The sequence below is a fragment of the Manacus vitellinus genome, unplaced genomic scaffold (assembly GCF_001715985.3).
Source record: "Manacus vitellinus isolate BGI_N305 unplaced genomic scaffold, ASM171598v3 scaffold_19_pilon, whole genome shotgun sequence".
Taxonomy (NCBI): domain Eukaryota; kingdom Metazoa; phylum Chordata; class Aves; order Passeriformes; family Pipridae; genus Manacus; species Manacus vitellinus.
In genome coordinates this window covers 8,297,434-8,320,627 of record NW_021939395.1, presented here as the reverse complement: position 1 = coordinate 8,320,627, position 23,194 = coordinate 8,297,434, and the positions used below count along the sequence as shown (strand labels likewise).

Here is a 23,194-nt window from a genome sequence, read left to right as displayed (position 1 = left end):
AAGAATATTGAAAATTGTTGGTTTTTAAATTCTGAATGGTATGGGGTCCTTCCTGTCACTCAGATTTAAATGCTGAGATCTGAACTTTGTCTTTTTGTAAACTCTTTTTGGAATAGCACACACTAATCTCTTTGGGAATATGGGTCGAATAATTGCAAGTGATCTCTGAATTCCCACAAGAATCCCACAAGGCTTTAGCTGAAGCAGATTTAGGCTAATGCTGATTGCCAGTGTTTTAAAACTGTTGGCAGGGAATGGGAAAGAGCTGATCTAGAATATACAAAGTTAATTTAGTTCTCTTCCTGCTTCACTCCCAAGGTGTTATGGTTCCAAGATGGAAGAGGGAGAATAAAATATTCCACTATATGTGGAAAATGAGGTGGGAGTGTTATGTGGAAGGCTGAGGAATTGGAAAGTTGTTTCTCTTCTGCTGTTTGAGATAGATAATGGAATAAATCCACTCCTCTCCAGAGTCCTGAGAACAGAGGACATTTGGGAGTGTGCTTGGGATAGACTGAATGTCTAAAGTGATTTATTCTGGAGTACCTGTACCACTAATGTAACATAATCAGTGGAGGTGTAGATGTGCTTTGCTGCATGGCAGTAGGACCATGGTCTCAGCCCTGTGTCTTTCAGCATGCTTTTATTTTTAATCCTCCCTCAGTTCCATATCACCCAAAGTGACAGAGGTGAATCACAATGGGGGAAGTAAATTGAGCAGAAGCCATGAAGTGTAGCAGAGGAGGACAACAGTGCTATTCCTGAGAAATAGGAATGAAGACAGCAAGACTTCCATTACAGGAGGAACAGAAGGGCTATCCAGTGAATGAGGACAGAGATGCACAGTGCAGACCTTGTAAAACAGGGACAAAACTTTTGCTGCACTGAAAAGAATAAAAAGAAAGGGAATCAGTGAAGTGATGGCACATGCTCCAAACACTGAGCAAAAATATCTGGCATTGAAAGCTGAGACCTTTGTGGGAGCTGTTAAACACAGCAGTACAGCTGGAATGTGATTCTAGAACTCTTGATACACTATGGTATATAGCACAGTCATAAGGATCCAGTGTTTAAAGATATGCTGTATAAGTGTTTGCTTTTTTTTTGCAGAAACAACAACAGTAGAACTTTTTGCTGTAAAAAGAAAGATGTTGGCTTGATATTTCACTGCAGAGGGAGACTTAGTTTAGTTTTGAGTACAGCCAGAGGGGACCAGCTCCCTGGAGTGAGCACAGGCATTACATTTTGAGCCTAGAACATCTGTACATTAATAATTAGTAAGGTTAGATGGAAATTTTTTATTGAAGTCAACTCTGGTTGCTTGCAGGCGTGACCGACCTGGTTTTCCCTTGTATTTCATACCTGCATGGAGATAATTACAGTGGCAGAAAGTGTTAAAATTTTACTTAGTTTACTTGGGGGGAAAATATGGGTCAACAAGAAGTGTCACCCTACTACAGGAGGGCAGTGATGGAACGAGAGCCTTCTGTTTGAAAGTACTGATTTCCACAGAACACTTACAAACTCTCCACTCTTCAAACCAGAGACCTCCCTTGTTCTGTGAAATCTTTCTTTGCCTGAATGACTACAGTAATGTTAAACTGGGAGATCAGAACTATCAGTACTTGGGCTTCTAGCTGTGTGTGCCATTCACTGTGTATTTTCTACTTCAGATTAGATAATACTAAAGTTTTTACATATTTTACCATTGTAGTTTGCTAACCATGCAATCAGATTTGTGGGACTTTGGAGTCATGGAAGAGTAGTCATGCATCAGTATAATATCAAAGCAAATGGAATAAAAGAGTTCTTTTGTTTCACTGAATATTGGATTGAATATTCAAATAACATATAAGCATTGTAAATAATAATAAACACTTGGCAGCATAATTGCGTGCAAAGCCCAACATAATTGGAGTACTGAGCCTGACTGGTCCCAAGGATGTGTTTGTTATAGTTTCCTAATTTTACAAAACAACTCTGAGAAAACATTAAGAACAGTTTAGTTTAAAACTATGAAAACAGGGAGTATACAGTTTACATGCATACTTTACCCTTCCTTGTCATAGGTACTCTACCACACTGCAACCATGGAAGGGAATTTTCTGTCTCCTTTCACTTCTTCAAGCTAATAGTCTCGGATATATGTACATCCCATTTAGTCGGACAGTCCTTATCTGTGCACCTGTTGAACGTGTTGCAGTGAAATAACTAATTAACAGCATATTCTGTAGAGAATTCTGTGCCACTTTTTAAGCAGGCCACAGAGTACATATTCTGAGATGCAGATATCCTATTTTTGTAAGTGATTTCCAAAGGGACACAGGACAGGTATTTAGGGTTTCAACACACACGGAGTGACATTGTGAAAAGCACGTCAATGGGATCTGTGTTTGCCTGCCACTGAAAGCAGTGGAGTGCAGGTACCTCACCCACTGAGGTTCTTCAGCATCTGCATCTTAATTGCCTCTGAAAACCTGGTTCCACCATCCTACCCAAGCCATTTTTGAAGATGAAAGGCAGATACCTGTGAAAATTTTACCGATGCTGTACTGTGAAGTGAACCCATTTCTGAGAGGATCATAGGCAAAAGTATTAGTTATTTCAAATGCTCTGGTTATTACCATTTCTAGATCATTTAACAGCATCTTTACCATTTGCCATGTGCACATGCAAGACTAAGATTTTTTTCTTTTTTTATTGATAATATAAGACTGAGAAACACAGTTTTACATGTTCAGTGATTTTACTGTATAGTCATGGATGGGTCTGTAGTTCAGCAACAGTTAACAAAGATCTAGTGGCCATCAGTTCTTGAAGGATACCATTGATACCATTCCATGTTCATGGTGATCCAGCAGTGTACACTTTCATTATGCTAATGTTTGGACAAATTTTGAGGGCATGTGCCTGTCTGTTGGCAGGTTCTTTATATGCAGGGCCAGGTATTAGCAAAAAAAAGGCAGAAATAGCTGAGTGACTAAAAAGAAACGCATGTGCAGGCTGTGAATATGGATCCATAAATTATCATTTATATTATCATAAAAACTCATTTAAATTTCAGAATATTTTTAAGCTTGGTACTCACCCTTTGATTGCTATATTTTTTTTAGTGTTCAGAATAAATAAAAGGAAATTAACTTATGGGTTGAGACATGAGACACATTCCAACTGCAAGGGCAATTAAAATGCTCGATACCAAAGGGTGAGATGTTGATGAAGAGAGAATTTGAAAGGCTGATAGCATCTGTTAATGAAAATTCTCAGAGGCATAAGATTTGTTTGCTCAGGTAGTTTGAAAACAGAAAGTATAGATAAAGGTTAGGAAGAGGAATAAATATTTTTCTAACGTGATTGGCTGAAGGTCAGATAGAATAATTTTACTACGTTTGAGGACAATTCAACTAGCATAATTTTTTTTCCAAGACATCTGAGGTGAATCCAGGGGGGTTTTTGTGATGAATATGTATTTCAATTCGTAGTCTGATTACCATAATCTCCTGTGATTGTTTCTTCAAAGGAATAATATTTATCATTTTTTAGACTCAGCAGTTCCAAACATGTTTTTAAGAGAAAGCAGACAGCAATACTCTTGCACACTCGTGCTAAAACACCTATACATGTCATGGTAGAGAGTTAACTTGTGTTATGAATATTTTTAAGTTTACAGCATATATTGAAATTGTGTTTTTCACTCTTTGGATATGTGAGCCCAAGTTTTAGCTATATTCGAAATCCTTTGCTGTTGATAAGTGAATGTTTCCTTTTTCCAGAACATCTCTTGCCTATAACATAATAAATGCAGTAATGCTTTCTTTTGCCTTAAAAGATTATTTAAGCTTAAAAATAATTCATTTTTATTTCCTTTCTGAGATGATAATTCCATGCAATACTTTCCTTCTTAACTCTATTTGTAGTCATATCACGATTATGCAACTTTACCTGGAATAATAAATAATCTTTCCATCAGTATCCCAGGGGCTGGTAGTTATTCAACTTACTCTAGCAAATAAGATAAGAGGGAAATGTATTCTGAGATACCATATGGATGGTTTTACTATATACTTTCAGTGTCTGATGTGTTAGTAGGCGGTACAGGAATCTCTGAAGGTGTACATTTAACTGTGTTACAGGTTGAAATAAATATAAATCTAAATATGGATCAGGACAACCTGAACTTGAAAATTGGCTCTATTACTAATACTGTCTGTGGGACAGACCAAATAGTCTTTTTCTGTGTCAGATTTCTAATTTGCCTATTTAACATGGTAATATTGACAACGAATCTGTTCATTTGCAGTGCTTTGAGTGTCATTTAAAATTGTTGTTAGCATTATTCATGTTTTTGTAAGAATTTCTGAAAGCTGAATGACGCAAGAACATCTGGTGTGAAGTGCAGTGCTTTGTGCTAAGTGCAGACCACTCCATGGCAGAGACAGGCCCACGCAGGATGTGCTTCTGAAAGAGTGAAGCTGGGCTGAAGTGTGTTGTTAAGGTGGAGGCACGTCAGAAGTTTTGTAGATTCATTGGAGAGAGGAAGGAAATCCATACAGCCACATCAGTGCCAGTGTCAGCATTACACACTGGAGCAGACCTTTTGTTTCTGAAATAAAAGACCGTGTCCACTGCATCACCTCGCTCAGCCCAGCCAGAGCCAAGCCTTGAGAAAGGGAGTTCAGTGGCTTGGCTCATTGCTGAGCAGCAGCACACTGTGCCATTGCTTATCAGGTGGCTCTTCATTTTCTGTTTTTCTCCAAGTCATACAATAGGCCAAATACTTCTCAAAATCAGTATTTTCACAAAAAAATGAGTTAAATTCTCCCCATCCTGCAACATCTGCATGTGCTCTGATTTTGAGTTTTGTAAGCTTTCCCTTTGAGAACTGGCTTCACGTGGAATGTGCTACGGTTGTTTTGCAGACAAGTTAGGTTTTCCTTTCCAGAATGATAATTGTTAACTCTGTGATTCCTAATTAGAATCTTTTTTCTGAGATAAATATGTAAACACAATTAGATATGTATTTTTAACGTGAAGTAATTAGCCTCATCAGTTGAGTGCTAGTCAATACATTGAGATTTTTGTTCACTTTTAGTTTTTCAGTTGCAGGTAAAGGTTGTGAGTGATACCTACGTAGGGATGCCTTACACGACTTCATTCTTTTGTGCATGTTCTTCCACTGATTTCCATGCATGTTGCAAACACAAAAAAATTACACGTCATCTCTCTCTCTCCTGACTAGAAAGAGGACATAAGAGGCTGTCATCCAAATATGCTTGAAGTTAAGGACAGATGAAGGCCAGAGCATCTCACTTAGGCCTCATTATGGTCAACTTTGTGGTGTCTGACATCAAGAGGATTATAGCAGAGATATTTTCTATCCATGGTGACTAGATCTGGTTTCTTCAGTAACCAGGTTTCCTATTTGTGTGAAGGAAATGATTGGAAGTATCTGTTTGTCTTGGGTTTTTTTCCTTTTTTACTGAAGAAAATTCTGTTCTGATTATATCATTCAAATGCTTTGCAGATGAAGGCTGGTCTGTCAACAAGCAGCAAGGCTTCTCTGGCTTGCTCCATGCAAGACGCAGTAAGTGAGACTTCAAAACTGTGGTCATGGGCTAGAAGTGCCCAAAGGTGAATAGAAGGGAAAGAAGGATTCATGTAGGCAAGGCTGTGGTTTTGTACTAAGGTTATGGTGTTAGCTTCCTGATGCCAGTAGGATGCAGGATACTCAGCAAATGGTTTATGTTGGTTTTGCTGATATTGCTTGGAACATCTTTGCTGGAGAATTCAGGGCGCTCAGGGAAATTGGTGCTGACCAGGAATATCACTGGAGCTTAACTTTTAGATTTGTATCTCACTGTATGTGTAAGAGTACTGTGCTTATACTGCATGGTTTTAGGTTTTGGGCTCTGCTAGGCAGACAAAGCCCTAGACTCAGTGTAGAGCTTTGCAGATGAAATTTCTCTGTACTTAAGCAGATTGGTTTAGGGGTTTTTTTTAATTCAGATCTTCTAAAGCTTGGAATTTAATTATTTCTAATGCTAATGTAGATTTACAATTTCAACATTCACATATAAAAAGTTTTCCCTTTGTGTGAGCTCTCCAACTTCTGGGCCCATGTCTCCCAGATCTTGGAATCAGCTGGTGACAGAGTGCCCTCACTGCTGCTTCTGTCAGCTTTCTGGTAGCATCAGTATCAAGAGTTTTTAGTAATACATACTGAGGATACCCTACAGCCCATGCCCACTGAACAATACAATGCTCTTCACCTTCTGTCACTTCTCAAATACATTATTCCTTTCTCTGATTTTCTGTGCTAGTTCTGCCTTCACTATATGATTGTTTACCTGTTTTATTTTCCTCAAGCAGAATGTACTCTGGTTTTGAAGTGGTTCCATCACATCTGTTCTGTTACCAGTCTGCATCCAGAAGCTGTAATCACTCAATTATTATTCAGTCGGAAATTATTTAAATAAAGATTTGCATAGCAAAGCTAAAACTAGAGCACAGCTCTTTTGATAAACTTGGGATCATATTGTTTTATTGAGGTATCCCTATCTGTCCTACCCCAGGAGACTTGCTCACATCATTGTGAAAGTCATATGAATAAGTCCCCTTATGGAAGTGACAGCATTGCTTACGGCATCTTTATTTTTGTCCTTGGTTATTGTACTCTTTGATCCCTTACTACATTGCTCTCATTTTACACTGGCACAGCTTCATTCAAAAACACTGGAGTTGCACTGACCTAAAACTTGAATAAAATGAGGGATGAATTAGATGCAAGGTTGTTATGAAAGAAGAGATCAAGGTGAAATGGATTCAGAAAGAGCCACTTGGGGTGGGAGAAGAAAAGGTATTTTACTTGAATTCAGCAGCTCTGAATTCCTGCAGGTTTAAGCTGTATCCCATCCTAAGCAAATACAAACCAGATGGTTCCTGTAAATTCTCCTTTAGAACCAGGCGAGTTCACATTCACTCAACCAAGCTGACATATCTATTTGTGTATATTTCTCTGTTTATGGATGACAGGTTGCAATACTGTAATGTATGTGCAGAGGAAACTAGAGGTTTACAGAACAGAAAAAGCAGAAGGGAAAAAAAATAGTGTTAGAGTATGTTTGCTACTTGTTGCAGAAATGTGTTTGCTACTTGTCTGCTACCAGAGTAGTGGAGTGTAAAGATTTACGTGTTGGTTACCAGCTAGAAGTGATCAGGTCAAAACCAGATGGAATACACTTATTCTGCTTTTATTTAATAATTTGAACTTCTGTGTGTTAGACTGAAAGAGCACTCCGGGGTACTTGAGATTTGCTGCATCACTTCCTGGTGACTCAGTCAGTAGCTTGTTCCTTGTTTGTTCCCCTACTATGGAGTTGTTAAGCAGACATAGGTTATGGGAAGCATGTTTACCTCATGGACACGTTTGGATTTTGAATGATGGGGAGGGTTTGGGGTTGGCTACTTGTTTTTTTACTCACGCCTAATATGTTGATCTGTTTGCTTTCAAATTAGTGCCAGGCTCAGTGCCAAACACACAGAATATCCAAGTATATCTCAACTTACAGATCTCTAGTACACTGGAAATGTAAGCTGGTGTCATAGAATTTGTATTTGTCTTGGGGAATCACTTGCCTGGATGCCCTCCTTTTTTGGTGAGTTCATTGTGCTCTTGTCAAACACAGCTCCACACTTAAATCCCTGAAGTTCACTCGTGGGCCAGAAGCTTAGATCTTTGTATCATGTCCCAGATACACAGTTCAAAACACAAGTATTCAGATCAGAGCTGATGTTCATTCAGTTGGCGCAAACATGCTGCGTGTCAGGAAAATACACCCCTCATAGATCTTTGGTACTCAGCAAGGCAAAAGGAAGAGGGACTGCAAGCTCTTTCATTTCTGTGGGAGGCTAAGGACATTCAGGAAAAGAGTGATTTGCATAAGTGGTAATTTCTTCTCAGTAAGTACTTTGGTGCCAACTGCGAGGGCTCATGTGACACTACAGATGTTCCAGTGTGGTCGCTTAGTCATGTCCCACTAATGACTGCTGTTATTTAAACAACAGTAAGTTCAATGATGTAGTACATAGAATTTCATATGGCTGAGCAAATTGCTGAGGTGAATTTTGCCTACGTGGACGTGGGAGAAGTTTCGTGAGCTTTCAGAGATGCAAAAGAGTGAAATGTTCTCTTCACCTGTGTTAGCAGGGTCAGCTGAGAGATGCTTGTATCAAAAGAACAATTGGAAAAACTGAGGTACAGGCTTTGCTTCCCTGGCAGAAGTAGGAAGATACTGGGTCTTAGCCCAGCTGCAGGGAGGACTGCTTAGAATGTAATTCCATCTGGGTTGTTTAAAGTACAGAGATAGCATTGCAACAAATAATATTCTCCCTACTTTGAGGGAAATTTATGTGAAATATTTTCCTTCTTTGCAAGCTTCATTCAGCAAAATTCAAAATATTTGCTTCAGCTTGCTAAGAGGCAAGCTGGGCACTTGTTTTGTTCTAGTTTTATTACTATATCTACCTTCAGCCCAATCATTTTGACGGCTGTTTAGGTGAGGGTTAGCACTTTTAAATCATCAATATTTTAAGAATAAGACAGACAATGACACGTTTGAATATTAAGGCCAGGATCCCCTAAGCTTTTAGTGCAGATCAGATTGACTTGTGAGATTGCATTCAAAGATCACAGGAGCAACTCCTCCCCAGTACATGGATAAAAGGGACCAAAACATAATATGGGTCTGTTACATGACCTGGCAGGTATGGACACAACCATTGTGTGACCAGACTGTTTTTAGATCTTTAACACCAGCTTGCTAATAACATTATTAGCAAAGAAGGGATGTGGTGCCATCAAGTGAGCCAACCTCAGAAGCAGTGCATTCACAAAAATGCATGCCTTTCATCCTACTGCTTTTTCACATCCAAGGTATGACTAAAAAAAAAAAGGTTGCAAGACCAGATTGGAATCTGAATAATTTTTTTCTGTTGTCTGTATTGGTGTTAATGACTACAGGATGTGCAACTCTGAATTTTAGTGATGGTATTATGAGCTGCTTTTGAGGTGATCTCATTGCTGTCATCTTCTAGAAGGATGACAATTTTTCTTGTCTTAATTAATATTTTTTGGCTTTATTGATTGAAGTAGTATAAACTGGCAACAGTATCAATGAAAGCCTTTCCTGCATGACTTCTTCACAGACCTGTGATGAATTATCACTTCTTAGTCTTTCAGAGTAGGTCTGATGCACACCAAAGAAGAACTACAGACTGGAGATAGTGGCTGTGGCTGGCTGGTCTCCTTTAGGGGGAATGAGGTGAGAGGTACCTGTAAGAGTTCCACACTTCCAGGGGAGAACATCTCTTGTGAAGCATTCACAGGGTGTGTGCACTGAGGGCAGGGTGTGGAAAAGTGCAGTGTACAGGCCTGGTCACCAACATGTGCAGAACAGGGAAAATCATTTCCCCGTTCATTACCCAGGCAGTGCTCCTGAACTGGCACAGCTTGCATTGTTATGCTAAGGAGAAAGGAAAGTTCACATTTGAAGATAAAATGGTCCTTTTATTTAAACAATCACACCGCTTATGTAACAGTTCTTTTAATGGTAAAGTACAGCTGGAGCCTGGAACATGTTGTTTACAGAAATGACACGTAATGGGGAACGATGCAAAGTGCAGTAAATGGTACTGAAGGCAGTAGGCAGGGAGAGAGACCGGAGGCTGGGAACAGCGAGGATGTGAGTGCTGCCTTCCTGAAAGCAGAAGGTTGGAACCAGGCTTTTGTAAAGCAAGGGCAATGGGCTCTGTAAAGGTCATCAGAGGACTGGCCTAACGAGCTGCCACAGGAAAGGCAAATGGTTCTTCTCAAAGCAAGGATGGGAGAGGGAGAGGGCCTGAGAGACAGGAGCTGGCACAGCACAAACAGTGACCACAGGGAGAATTTCAAGAACTGGCAAGGGTAGAGGGGACTGTGACTGTAAAGACTTGATGTGACAAGAAAGAGGAGGTGGAGAACACAGAAATTATGAGGCTCTGAAACTTTTCACAGTAAGTTTACTGTAACTGTATTTTCATGTATAGGAGAAAGGCTGCTGAGTAACATCGCTCTTCTTTCTCTTGAAATGGTAACCACTGACTAATACACACACATACAAAAATACACACACACTCACACCCACATAAACATGTAATTGCACAAAATTAGGAAAATTGCCTAACTTTCTTCTGAGATATTCAAGGTTTGACAAAGCAAGTTCTGACTCAATGTTATCTGAAACAGGGAGCGTGGCAGTCAAACGATAGCATCTGCACTCCAGCATGTTCATTTTCCTTCTTTCCTTGAGACAGTTCATGACTTTTGTATGTGTCATGGCAAAAAATAGAGCTAAAGTGTCATTCTTTAATAATATGTTGAACCAATTTGTTCAATTTGGAGTAAAAAAAATTGGACTTACAAACTGTTTGTTGTTTACAGCAAGCTCAAGGTTCATACTTAGACATTACATGAATGATGAAACAAAGTTGTAAATATTTATTACTTGGTGGAATCATATTTTTTTTTAAAAGCATATCTTTGTACACAAAGCATTTGTAAATCCCCATTAGTGGTTTTTATGTTCCCACATAAAAATTCCTCGTTTGCAGCCAACAAAGTATCTTAGGCTTAGATCTTCCTCCTACATGTAGTGGAATCACAATGCTGTCACAGACATCACAACCAGTTTTGTAAAATATGATGTTAAGGAAGACTGAGTTCATTGTACTATACATATGTAAATGCCTCTCTTTCAATAGTCTCAAAGGAAAGAAGATGCCAGAAAGAATTCTAAACGAGCGTACATATTAATTGTCACCACTTTTCATGGGATAGTAAAGCACATTCTTACAAAGGAAAGCATTAAGAATCAAGGAGGCTGCACGGGGAAAGTGAGGGCATTTGAGTGAGACTTAAGGAAGTCACAAGGTAAATTATAATAATCTAATTGCAATCCAGAAAATCACTCTTTCCTTGTTTGTGTCTGTAATGAGGTAATGATGCAGCTCCTCTGGCTTCAGACAGCCACTACAGATTTACAGCAGGCTACAGAAGATCAGGCAGCACAAGTTCTTTGTTATTGCCGGACCCCGACAAGGGTGTCTGAGTTCAGAATAGCTCTTGGTGTAATTTGCAGCAGTGAATGTGTTGCTCCTCTGTAGCTCAAACTCCTTTCACTCTCAGAAGTGTAGGGAACTGGTTATCACAGAGCACAATTAATGAGTTGTTGATCCTCTGTGTTTATGTGCCTGCATGGAGGCTTTTCAAATCTGACTGTGGGTAAGAAATCCACAGTATGACTAAATAACTGGACTGAAAGTTTTGGAAGTAAATTATCTGGGCAGAAACAGCTACATGGATGTGCTTCTGAACAATAAAACTCCACTGAAAACCACTGTGTGCTTGAAGTAGGTGATCTCTCTCTTTGACTGGCATCTGCTCAGAGTTGAAATGATTAGAATTATGCACAAAATTAAATTTCCTGAATCAAAACAGGTAATGCACCAAATTCCCATCTACATACTATAATAAAGGGTTGCATATCAATGTCTGATAACTCCTACACAGCATGACTTGAAGGAGATTCCATTCCCAGTTCCACTGCTGTTCACTTAGGGACTTAGTTCTGCCTGTTGCTGAGGCACGGCTGTTCACAAGAAATGAAATGCTGCTTGCCTGTATAATTTCCCACTGTGCAGTCTTCGGTCATCCTGTGCTGTTTCTCTCTTCTTGAGGATGCTAAATGAGTTGATATTACCTTAATGAAAGCATTGAAAGGGTGGTTAGTGCTGTTAGACTCCATATTTAAAAGCATTTTTTGAAATCAAAGTGACTATCAGTAAAATATTCTCCTGTGGTTGTGGCTCCAATGACCAGTACAATGACTTAATTGGCATTCTTGTGCAGTGCTTGGATCTCTGCCAGTTAATGACCCATTGCTGCAGTCTGCAAATCACCTCCTCTGTCCCTCTCCTCAAGCTGATGGACTTTTGCCTAAGTAATGGCTGCAGGCTCCTATTCTCAGCTGGCACAGACCCCAGCACGACCATAAACATCCCTGAGAGGATCATAATATGATATATTGGACAGATTCTGATATGCCCTGCAGTAATATACCACCAGGCAATTCTGCTGAAGTCAGTGACTTTGCCAGTGGCATCACTGAAAGAAGAGACTGGTCCCTACACTGTTGCTTTCTCAAGTAACGAAGCACTTCCAGGCTCTCAGCTATTCTGTGTCCCTTTAGATGATGCAAGTTTTTGTGAGCCCTTTGTCAAACATTCAAAATAGGTTTTATGTTTGTTCTCTTTTTAAGTGGTTGCGTTGTCTCTTCTCCCACAGGATTTTCTATTCTTCAGGCGATTATGGAAGCAGCAGTACAGAACAACTGGCAAGTGACAGCCAGATCTGTAGGAAGCATAAAGGATGTTCAAGAGTTCAGAAGAATTATAGAGGAGATGGACAGACGACAAGAAAAAAGATACTTAATTGACTGTGAAGTAGACAGAATCAACACCATTTTGGAACAGGTATATGCTTTTCAGAAATTGTGATCTCTCTGTGACAGACATTGTTAATATTCCCAGAACTGTCTATTTCTAGAAATTAATTAAGTGTCCATTGAGATGTGAGTCCCAACAGCTGCCCAGTTACCTAGTAAAATTAAAATGCCACAGTGATGCTCATAGTTGGTGGCAGCACTTACGTGTAACCTACCACGAAATGTCTCTGTGATATTTTTTCCCAGATGTTAATAATGAATTATTTTTAAGTAGGTTGAGAACCTAAAACCTCAGCTGCCAGAGTAACATTATTGGCATTGAGGCTGCTTGTAGGGATTGCAAGACAGGTGCAGTTTGTTAAGTGGAACATGAAACAAGAAGTAAAAAGCCACTGAAGTATCATAGAATGATCTTAAAGAATTCCCGAAAGAAAATACTGCTAATGAAAAATTCAGCTGGTAGTCCAAATGACACATTAGCACTTTTTGGTACATAAAGCCCTTCCCTCTGCACAGCCAGTGCTGTTGACAGGCCTAAATTGCAAGTGATAGAGTCTAAACACCTTTATGCACCTTAAAGATGCATTTGAGGTGACTGTTTTGCTCTTGCGTGGCATTCCCAGTGTTTCCTTTGCCCCGGAGGAATGGCCATACCCTCTGGCCATCCCAGCAGGCTACCCAGAATGCCTGTGCCACTGGTTGTGCTGTGCAGTGTGCTTAAAGAGGTGTAGGAACAGATACAAATCATTGGGAACGGACACAGCTCAGTTGCCTGCTGCCTGGGCTCACAGCAGAGCTGGTGTTGGTGTGGAACCAAATCCATGCTGCTTGGTTATTCGTAGGCATTTGGGAATTCACTTACATTAGGACTGGAAAACCCTCTGATTATTGCCACTTCATAAATTTAACTGTGGGTTTATATTATGGAATAGATCAAAAGTAACATTTAAATTTCATGAAGCATTAGCATATCTCTTAGAAATGTTATATTGTAAACTACCAGCAAACTGACCTCACTGTAATAAACCCTGGGAAATACAAAAAATATATTCATTGAGTTCCTTCTCAAAGTATTCAGTTCCTGTCAAGCCTTGAGGTATATCACTGAGGGTCAGTCTGTGGGGGCAGCCAGATGCCAGAGCTGCTGCTTACAGAGAAAGGAAAGAGGTGCTCAAGAGAACACAGCACAAGGTGATGCTGGTCTGTAACTCTGACAACTGGTACGGTTGTGATATTAATATGCAGCACTGCATCGTACACTGTATTTTTAGGCAATATGGTGAGTGCTCTCTTTAGGGAAATTCGTACTGTAAAATGTAAGAAACATCTCTTCTTCTGCAAAAGATGCAAAACACCTACCCACAGCCCACTCTTCTGCAAACACTGTAGGAGAACACTCCTGAGCCAAGCTTACATGAGGGCCCACTCTCTGCTGAGAAACAGGCCTTTTGTTTGATCTAACTCCATTTACATTTGTTCTCTCTTTCTCTTCTATAATGCAAGTGAGAGAAAAAAATAATCAAACCTTTCCAGTGCCTGAAATGAAAGCTATATACCAAGCAAACCATATAGCAAAAAACTGGGGACTCTTTTCTTCTGCAGCTATTCTAAATTCAACTCTAGTGAAGTTGTAATTTTATTAAATGGATGATTCAGCTTTCTGTCAATGTGATTAGCATCTGAGTAAGTAGAAATTTGCTACTGGGGCCTCCAGGCTTCCCCAAATTCTACAGTACACACTGATGCCTCTGATGCTAAAAATATCTTCTGTTAACAATTTCTAGAGGTTTTTTTATTGCATACTGAAAAACAGTGACTTAAGTTTCTGCAGAGAAAGTCAGTAATGGCGGCCCCTAGGTTGATAGCTTAACAATTATTGGTTTTAGGCTTTTCCTTCCATCTCCTCTGCTTACTTTGTTATCTTCTCATAAAGTAGTTAAAAGTTTTCACACATATGTGTGGTACTTAAATCCATCCATCCAGCTTGCTCAAGGGAGTGGAGAGTTGTCTTTTTTTTAGCCAGTTGTGTTTGCTGATAGCATACCATTGAGGGGAGAGATAAATCTGGATTTGCATATTTCAAATCTAGCAGTTTATTGCAGTTTAAAAAGTCAATTCCATGGTGCTATGTGTGGAGTCTAGAAAGTCTGCTTAGCTGAGAGGCAGTAACATCAGAGCACATTTCCACATGCTGATGCACAATTGCAGCTGGGTTTGAAGAGCTTTCCTCCAGTGAGAGCAAAGGGAAGCCAAGACTCTCTACCTCTCTGTACTGATGTCAGAGAACTGATGGACAGACTGCCTCACAGAGGGTTAATGTGGGCTGCCTCAGCCAGCTGCCTTTCCATTCCTCTCCCTTTTTTGGCCTCCTAGGAGCACATCTTTAAGATCAACCCTCACATCACCTGGGAGTGATGCCTCCCTCCCGAGAGGGTGTTTACATGGTCACTTGGGACTGTATGACACCTGTCATTTCATTGTCTCTGGGACAACAGCAGCATTTGCCAGTGACCCTGAATTTCAGAGGCTTAAATAGAACTTATCCAAGAACAAAAGTCATAGCAGAAATAAACAGACTGTAAACCACTGAACAGTCTATACACGCACTGACTTTGCTATCAGACTTTTGGGCTCTTGGCCAAGCCATTCAGCAAGCTTGTCAGTTCTCTGCTCCAGAAACTGTGTATCATGGCTCTGTGTTAGTGCTTGGGTTAAATAGGAGTGACCTCTTTTCCTGTATCAGGCTGGTCAGTGTGTGCAGTTCTCTTCCTTTAATGCTTTTTTCAGCCGGTTCAGATAGGGGTATACCTCTCTTCCAAAAGTTCAGGCTTATCTAAAGACAATTACACATCTGAGGATTTTCTTCAGAGACTCCAGATTGTTCTGGAATATTCTGTACCTTCCTCCAGCGATGTACAGACATGTGAGTCAGTGACCTTGAGTATTCCATAGGCCTTTAGTACAGATGCTAAATCTGTATGTTCCTATGTTTCCGAGATCTGTAACCCATCATATGAAGTATTTCTCTCTTCAGAGCTGGCTGGTACCTGACCTTTCCCAGCTATAAATATAAGGTGGGGGAAGGAGGGCACCTCAGCTCCTGCTTTGCCTGAGTAACCTGTTTTGTGCCAAATTTCACTCTGCTGACACATCTGTTTTCATTCCCCATTCAGATTATTTTGTGATGGGCCTTATATTTTGTTCTAGAAGTGGAAACCCTGCTCAGATCTCTTCAGCTGCAGAGTAAGGGGAAGCAGAGGGATTAATAGTTATTCTGTAAGTTACCATCTGTTTGTTCACTTACCCTATAGTTCTATAACCACTGAGCATGTGGATCTATATCCTTCCTTGCACAACAAAACTATATCCAATTTAATCATCTAGTGGCCTCTCAAGCATACAGATAGCAACACTTATGTCATGCAAAATTCATAAGCTCCCCACACTTCTTGTCCCTTGATGCTAAAATATTCTGTATTCCTTCACAGATAGATACAAAATTTTGTTCTCATAAACAGAAGAACATTTTCTTCTGAGAGCTAACAGTAAGCTTTAGCCTGTTCAACCATGTATTTAGAGACATTTTTTTGAGTTAAGAAATATGTTTTTCTTATTCCCAGGATAATAAGCTGTATTTCAGACTAGAATGGCTTTATGTCCATTTAGAAGAAAATCCTGAGGGAAAATGAGGAGGGAGAAACTCCATTCAGGATCAAAATGGTGAAACTTTACAAAAGACCTGTTTGTTCCAAAGACTGCATGCTTTTATCAAAAGGACATTATCTCCAAACATAGTCATAAAGGTTAGGCTCCAAGGAAATATCTGTATCGAGTGAAGGCATCTCACAAAGCAGAAGCAATATTACAGTAGGGAATGCAGTCCCCAAAGTTTTACAATGACAGCCAGACTGTCAAAGACGACTTCAAGTGAAGCATCTGTAGGATTATGAAGGGTAATCTGATTGACTGAACTCTGTCCTGTGCAAGCACCGACTGTGACTTGACCTTCGAGTCTGAAATTTTGAGATTAGGAAGATGGTGTGCAGGTTCTCAGTACAGCCACAGCTGCATCTCTCTGCAGAGCTGCTCAGATCTCAGAGGAGTGTGCTCACTGCACAACAGCTTTCACATTGAGGGTGTCGTAAGAATAAACACAAAACTGTAGTATTCGGTTGACCAGTAGTCATTAAAAATAACAAGAAATAAGGAAAAATGTAATTGAAAAAAATCAACACCACTATCATGTAAACTTCTTGCTTTAAATGTTCGGTTATAAACAGTCTGGTGGGGGTTTGCCTGTGTTCTCTGCAGCAATTTAAAATATAACTGCCTACAAACACAGTGGGACACTTAAAGCAGGAGCAGAGCTATGAGTAGCTGTAGCTTCTGCTTGCTTTTGAACCCCAGTAATGCCATGTCATCTGAAGGTGGCACACCACAGAACACACCCTCCAGAGCAGTGCATCCCTGCCGCTTTCTCCAGGACTTGGTGCCATGGCCATGTCAGAGTCGGATTTTATCCTCTGTCTGAAGCTGTGTAGAGCAGAGAAGGGGGTTCAGCTGAGGCTCCAAGAGAGTATCTGCTATGTACAGTGTTGTGTAACATCACTCTGAAACTGGTACAGTTCATTTTTACATTTCCAATGAACTAGAAACTTAAAATTTAGGACATTTCTTCATTAGGTACCCATGAGTATTGTTGAAACCAGGATCTAAAGCAGAATGAAAGGTCACTTTTTTCTCTTCATATCCAGAAAGTTTCAGCAGCTCACAAGTCCATATGGGCATGTGGGGAGGAAAGGGGAAGTACTTAGGTCAGTCACCCTCAGGACTGTAGCCAGTGGAAGGGTAAGTTAAAAATAGGTATACGTCAAAAGTGACAGCTGTATCTGCCTTGAAGGGCCTGCTCCTGTCAGCTGTGAAACTCATAAAGGGCAGGAGATGGATTGGTAAAGCAGGGAAAAGTAGCATCTTGGGTTAATCTGCCCCACATATAGCACATTTCACACATACCTGAGAAGAGAATTTCTAGCTTGTAAATAGGAATGTCTCTCCAAAGCCATCACCCAGACTTCATAAAACAAGACAGGTTCCAAATGGCAGGAATTTAACGGAGTATTAGTCATCCTGCAGAATGACTGAGGTAATGGCACACAAAGCTTAAAAGTGTTCAAAAGACATTAAAGCGTGGTTTTAAATGTATCCGATCAGTTAATAATAATAATTAATACAAAGAATGTCTCACTGTAAATGTGGAAGCTGCTGTATGTAGATCACTGCCAAGAAACTCTGGTTTCTTATGCCAGAGGCACATGAACCTGAAGTCACCATTAGTTTTTATTTTTCTGTGATAGTAGCAATTACTCATTTTATGTTTTATGATAATTCATGGGATATAAATGCACACACCAATGCACACATGCATCTGCTTTTAATGTTTTGCATATTTTTACCACAACATTTCTAGTATGCAGTTATGCAGTTACAGTCATCTTTATATGGCAACCTCTGTATTGCCATTAAAATGTAGAGAGAACCAGAATCTCTGCTCAGTTACACTGCTCCAAGTAGAACCAACCATTATCCTGAACATTATCCTGGAGACAATATTTAAATTGATGCCAATATGCTCATACAGAGACTGTATTTGCTTTGAACTTCAGTTAATAGGTAGCTGTAAAAGCACAATTTGCTGCATAGTTCACCTTTCTCTGCAGCTTTTGAGTGCACAGAAATGGTGCATGTGTTTGCCCTGAGCAAGTGCTCTGAGGGTCCCACTCCTTGTTGAGGCTGTGTCCACACTGCCTGAGCTGTTCCTGCAGCTGGCACTAATTGTTACCCTTGTTGACAGTCTCGGGAGAAAAGTTGAGCCTGAGGGCCATTGGCGGAAGCCTCTCACTCCCTCTTTTGATGTGTTTTAGAGGCAGATGTACACACTGATGCTTCTCATGCCGTATCTGGACTGGGGGGGTGGGAGGATTTGGTGTTTCGTTAGCTGTGCAGGTATTTTTCAAAAGCAACATTGACAAAAAGTCTTTTAAAGACACGGAGTATTTGAGGGACAGGCAGAGCTGGCTAAAATTTGCTCAACATGAGATCTCCTGAGTTTTTTGTCCCACTCTTTTTGTCCATCTCTGCATTCCTAATAGCTCTGGGAATCTTTGTCACCTCTTCTAAGCCCCTGGCTGATTTAGAAATCCCTCGCTCACTCATCTCTTCCAGGTTTTAAAAAATCAGTGTTGTATAAAAGTTGCTTTGTTTCACTTCTGGCGTTTAATGTGGTTCTTTCTTCTCCATATAAAGGATAAACCCTTTCATCTTAGCAGACATTACCTTAATTTCTGCATCTGTCTCTCAAATAGTTTAATGCTTGAAACTCTGCTTCTAACCAAAGGCTTTCCTTAATTAGTTTCCAAGGCAACCAACCATCTTGGCGACAATTCAGATGAACCAACTGCAGGGAGAGGAAGGAAACACACTATCAAAATGAATAGTAATAGCACAATACCACTGTGAAAACAGGCGTTGTACATCACCAGAGACAGCGCGGTAGTTCTGGTGTCTCATCAGTTCATTTACAAGGGAAGAAGTCCCAAGTCAGTAAAAGAAAAGCTGCGCAAGAGTGTATGTCTTTTTTTCACAGCTGACTAGGCTGGGATTAATGGCTTCAGTGTGATATGAATCACGTATCAGGGATAAGAAAAGAACCACAGGGGTTTTTAGGGTCCTTCATGCCCCAAGGTGTTCCCAAGTGCATTTTGTAGAGCCCTGTTACCCTGCAGTTCAAACAGCAAGATTTTCCAAGTGGGGGCCACTCCCCTGGGCTTTTTTAGCCCAGATGCTGGTGGTGCAGTATGCAAGACCCTGGCAATTCATAGATACAATCTTGCAGAGAGAAGTCCCTAAACATGAGGTCTGGAGGTGTGATCCAGAGCTGTAGTGCATTTGCTCTGGGCTACAGATGGGTTTGGATCAGGTCATTCTACAGCAAAGTACCATCCCAGTCCCATCTGTCACTGCTTGTAATTACACATCCATGCAGGATTCCTCTCTCTTATCCCACCTTCTTACATGTGCAATTCCACTGGCCTCTGGGGATCAGATTAAAGCCACCAGGGGCAGCCAGGGCTAAATTTATGAAGAATCAGGCCCTATAAGTCATCAACTCAACTCAAATATAAACTTATCCCACAGTATCCAACAGGTAAGCTGGAAAACAGCATAACAATTTTAGGGGAAGTTAATGTTCCCAGGCTTAAGAAAAGCCCATGTTGCTAAATTAAATTTATTTGTGTCACATCATGGCTGCGCATGTGCAGGTATAATGGTGTATGTACTACTGGAAGCTTGTTCTTCCAAAACATGTAATGAATAAAATTATCAACAATATACATAGACCCTTAAAAATACCCCAAGTAATTCTGTACTGGGAGAATGCATGTAAAGAATCAGAAAAGAAAAATATTACTGTGACTTTATTAATTGATATGAATAAAACAGCCTCCTCTGCTGCATAAACTAGATCTAGTAAAAATAAATTAACTCTTCGTAATCTTTTTCAGTTCATGGTTTATGCACCAAGTTATATGGGGAATATTGCAGAGTGCTGTTTATAGTGAAGCAGAATAAACCTTTCAGACTCCTTCAAAGCATTGAAAAACCCAAATAGAGTGCAATTCCAGTCACAGTAAAATGCCATTTATAATAAAAAAATATAAGAAAAAGTAGCCTTGTTTTTCCTGGAGGAAGTTGCATGGACTTTTTTTTCTTAATTTTGTAGGGCATTTGAAAAGGAAAGGAAATGCTTAAAAGGAGAAAAAAAAAGAATGGCTACTATTCAGTATTTTTGGTCTACTTGAAGGCAGTGCTCTGCAGTACAAAACCCCTTCCAAAAGATTCTCATGTGAGCATTGGGACTGAATTACTGCGACACTTCTGGGTTATATCCAAATAATAGTTTGAAGTGATCCTGACATGCAGTAATGGTTTATATAAGCAGAATTCTTTTTCCAAGGACTGTTGTTCAATTCCAGGGAATAGTATGGGATTTTACTCTGACATGCTGATGAAGTATGGAGAAAATGGGAAATTTGTGTATTTTTTAAATTTTAACATGTGACTCGGTTTACCTAATTTCTTCCCCTCTGCCCCCCACGGATATACATCCTTTCATATTTTAAGCAGCCATGACTGAAGAAATTTTTTGTATCCCGTGGGATATGCAGAGAAGAAATGAGCATTGTTTATGTTTGTGATTGCAAGGCTGTACTCTTAGGAATGTTCAAAGTACGTTGTCAATACCAGTTTCGTGGTATTGAAAGTCAAAATCCCTGTGTCACATCTCCTGTGTCACAGGGATTGGGCACATGATGCAAAGGCCACTAAAGAACCGCTTGTTGATGATGTGGAGCCACTGTCAAACTGTATGACAGTGATGAAGCATTTGTGACTCCTGCAGAAGGTTTGGAAAACTAAGAATAAATGTGAAATTACTGTTATTAACAGTCTTTGTGGAAGTGACTTTAGGTGTTGTGAAACTTAGTGATGCACGCTAAGCTGGAAGTCGGTTTTGATGGTGCTGATTTTGATATACCTGATGTGGACTTGCAGGTCTGCAGTGAGAGCATCCCCAGCTGCTGAGAAGCGAGGAGGTAGCATAAGGAAAGAGAGTGTATGTGAAGTTGGAAATGAGGATGTTATTGTGGTGGGACCATGTTACATGGGATTGGAGCTGGTTGAAATACAGATTGAAGGAAGTTTAACCATGAATGTTGCTAGGGAAAGCAACCTTTCTGTTATTTCTGTGAGGTCTAAAGCCTCCATATGAAATTTTAGGTGAAATTTAAATTTAGGAAGAACTTAGGATTTTACAGAGGCTTCAGAAAGTACCAGAACTTCTGTGAAATTACCTCAGATGTAACTTGGATCACTCTATTACGAATAATTTTCAAGGGAGTGTATTTCTCAAATAATATACTAGAACTGCATAGACAAAATATTATGTCCTTCTTAAAATTACACACCTATGCAAATCACTACTGCAGAGTAACATATGTAATTAATTGTTTGCTTCCCATAAATACAACTGCAAAAATTCCTCCAGAGCACAACTGGATTTTTAGGCGATTATGCTTACTCAAGAAGCTAAAGAATTCACTAACAAAGAATTTCTATGACACATCTCCTCCAGGAAGCTGCCTGGGAACAAGTATCTTCTCTTGAGAATATCTTGGCAAAATAAGGGGCAAAGGTCTCAGCAATTTTGAGTATCCTTTTCATATGCCACAAAGAATTTTTGTTGTGGTTGTAACAGCCACTTATATCTGATCTTGTTTTTAGTGAAATAGCTTCAAGTAATGAAGGGTAGCTTAAATTTTGATTGTTTTTGACATGAAGGTTTTTGTATTGAAGGACGTGACTTGTGAAGAGAGATGCAGTCCTGAGAGATATAGCACTGTTCTTGTCTGTCTAAACAAAGCAGAAATTTTGATAGAAAGAAAAGTTTATTTAAGGAGTTTAATTCAACTTAAAGAGTAAATAACTGTGATTATGAATGTCAGTTGACAGGAATCATAAAACTCTTCATGTCCATGTTCTCCAAGGTTTGATATTTTACAGTAGAATATGTTCTTTAACAATAGTTGGGCCAACAGATTAGTTAATCTGCCAATATTGCTAAGTCATATCAAGGAAAATGAATTTAGGAAAATTTGGTCAGGGCACAGAAAATTCACAGAAAATTTTGTCATCACAGGGAAAGAAATTAGGAGAAAGTATCATGCCCTCAGAACCTGTGTTACAATTTGTGATATTTTTCTGAAGTAATTTCTAATGTAACCTTTTATGCACAAATTAAATGCATATTCCACTACAGAATCTTCAATCAGCAAATGTCAGATTAGTTATGAGAAAAGAAGGTTTAGCCATATGGAGGGAGAATGAAGCACAATACAGCTTTCAGATGTTGCATTTAATTACCCTCCAAGGACTAACATGCACACCATCATCTGGAGATGGCTTTAAAGGCAGAATTTCACTCGATGTGACTGTCATCAAGGAGAGAGGCAAAGGAGAGAAGGGCACAAGAAGGGGGCCAGAGAGGGAAAAGCTTTAATGAAATGCTGCAGAGGCATCTCAGATCCCTGCTTCCACCATGCACATTTTTGTCTCCTCCTCCTAGGAGATTCTGGTTCTCTAGGAGAGTCTCTCCTGTAAGAGACACTCTGTAGAACAGCCAAGAGCTGTTTGAAGAATGTTTTATAAGCCCAAACAAATGATCTTGATACTGTTCTATAGAGAAAAGTGAGATTTGGGTTATGAGGTGTAGTCACAAATGTGTAAGGTGGTAATTGCATGGAAGTAAAATCCTTAGGTCCATATATTGCACAAAAATACAAGATACACCAGCTGGGACAGTGTATGGGTTTGTGACATTCCCTAAAGGGCATGAAGACTCTGAAAAGGTGATGAATTAATCTCAATTATCTCTGCAGTTATTTTTATCTGCAACAAATAATATGTGTGTGGAATCTTCATCTTAATATTTAATACATTCTTCATTTAATATTTAACTCAAATTTAATCTAGTACTCATTCTTCATATAAATGAAATCATTGTTTACTGCATATTTTACAGCATCACAATCCCTGGTGGC

At 39.7% G+C, this 23,194-nt stretch overlaps 1 protein-coding gene across 7 annotated transcripts in view; it reads left to right on the top strand.

Annotated features, from left to right (window-relative positions):
- GRIA3 (glutamate ionotropic receptor AMPA type subunit 3) overlaps window positions 1-23,194 on the top strand; it is a 147,544-nt gene that overhangs the window by 53,881 nt on the left and 70,469 nt on the right. For all 7 annotated transcript variants that reach the window (XR_003915703.1, XM_029959063.1, XM_029959064.1 and 4 more), the window contains exon 4: window positions 12,380-12,567. Coding sequence is in view for 6 of the 7 variants with exons in the window: in XM_029959063.1 (XP_029814923.1) it covers window positions 12,380-12,567 (188 nt within the window). In the remaining variant the exon portion in view is untranslated. The remainder of the gene's footprint in view (window positions 1-12,379; window positions 12,568-23,194) is intronic.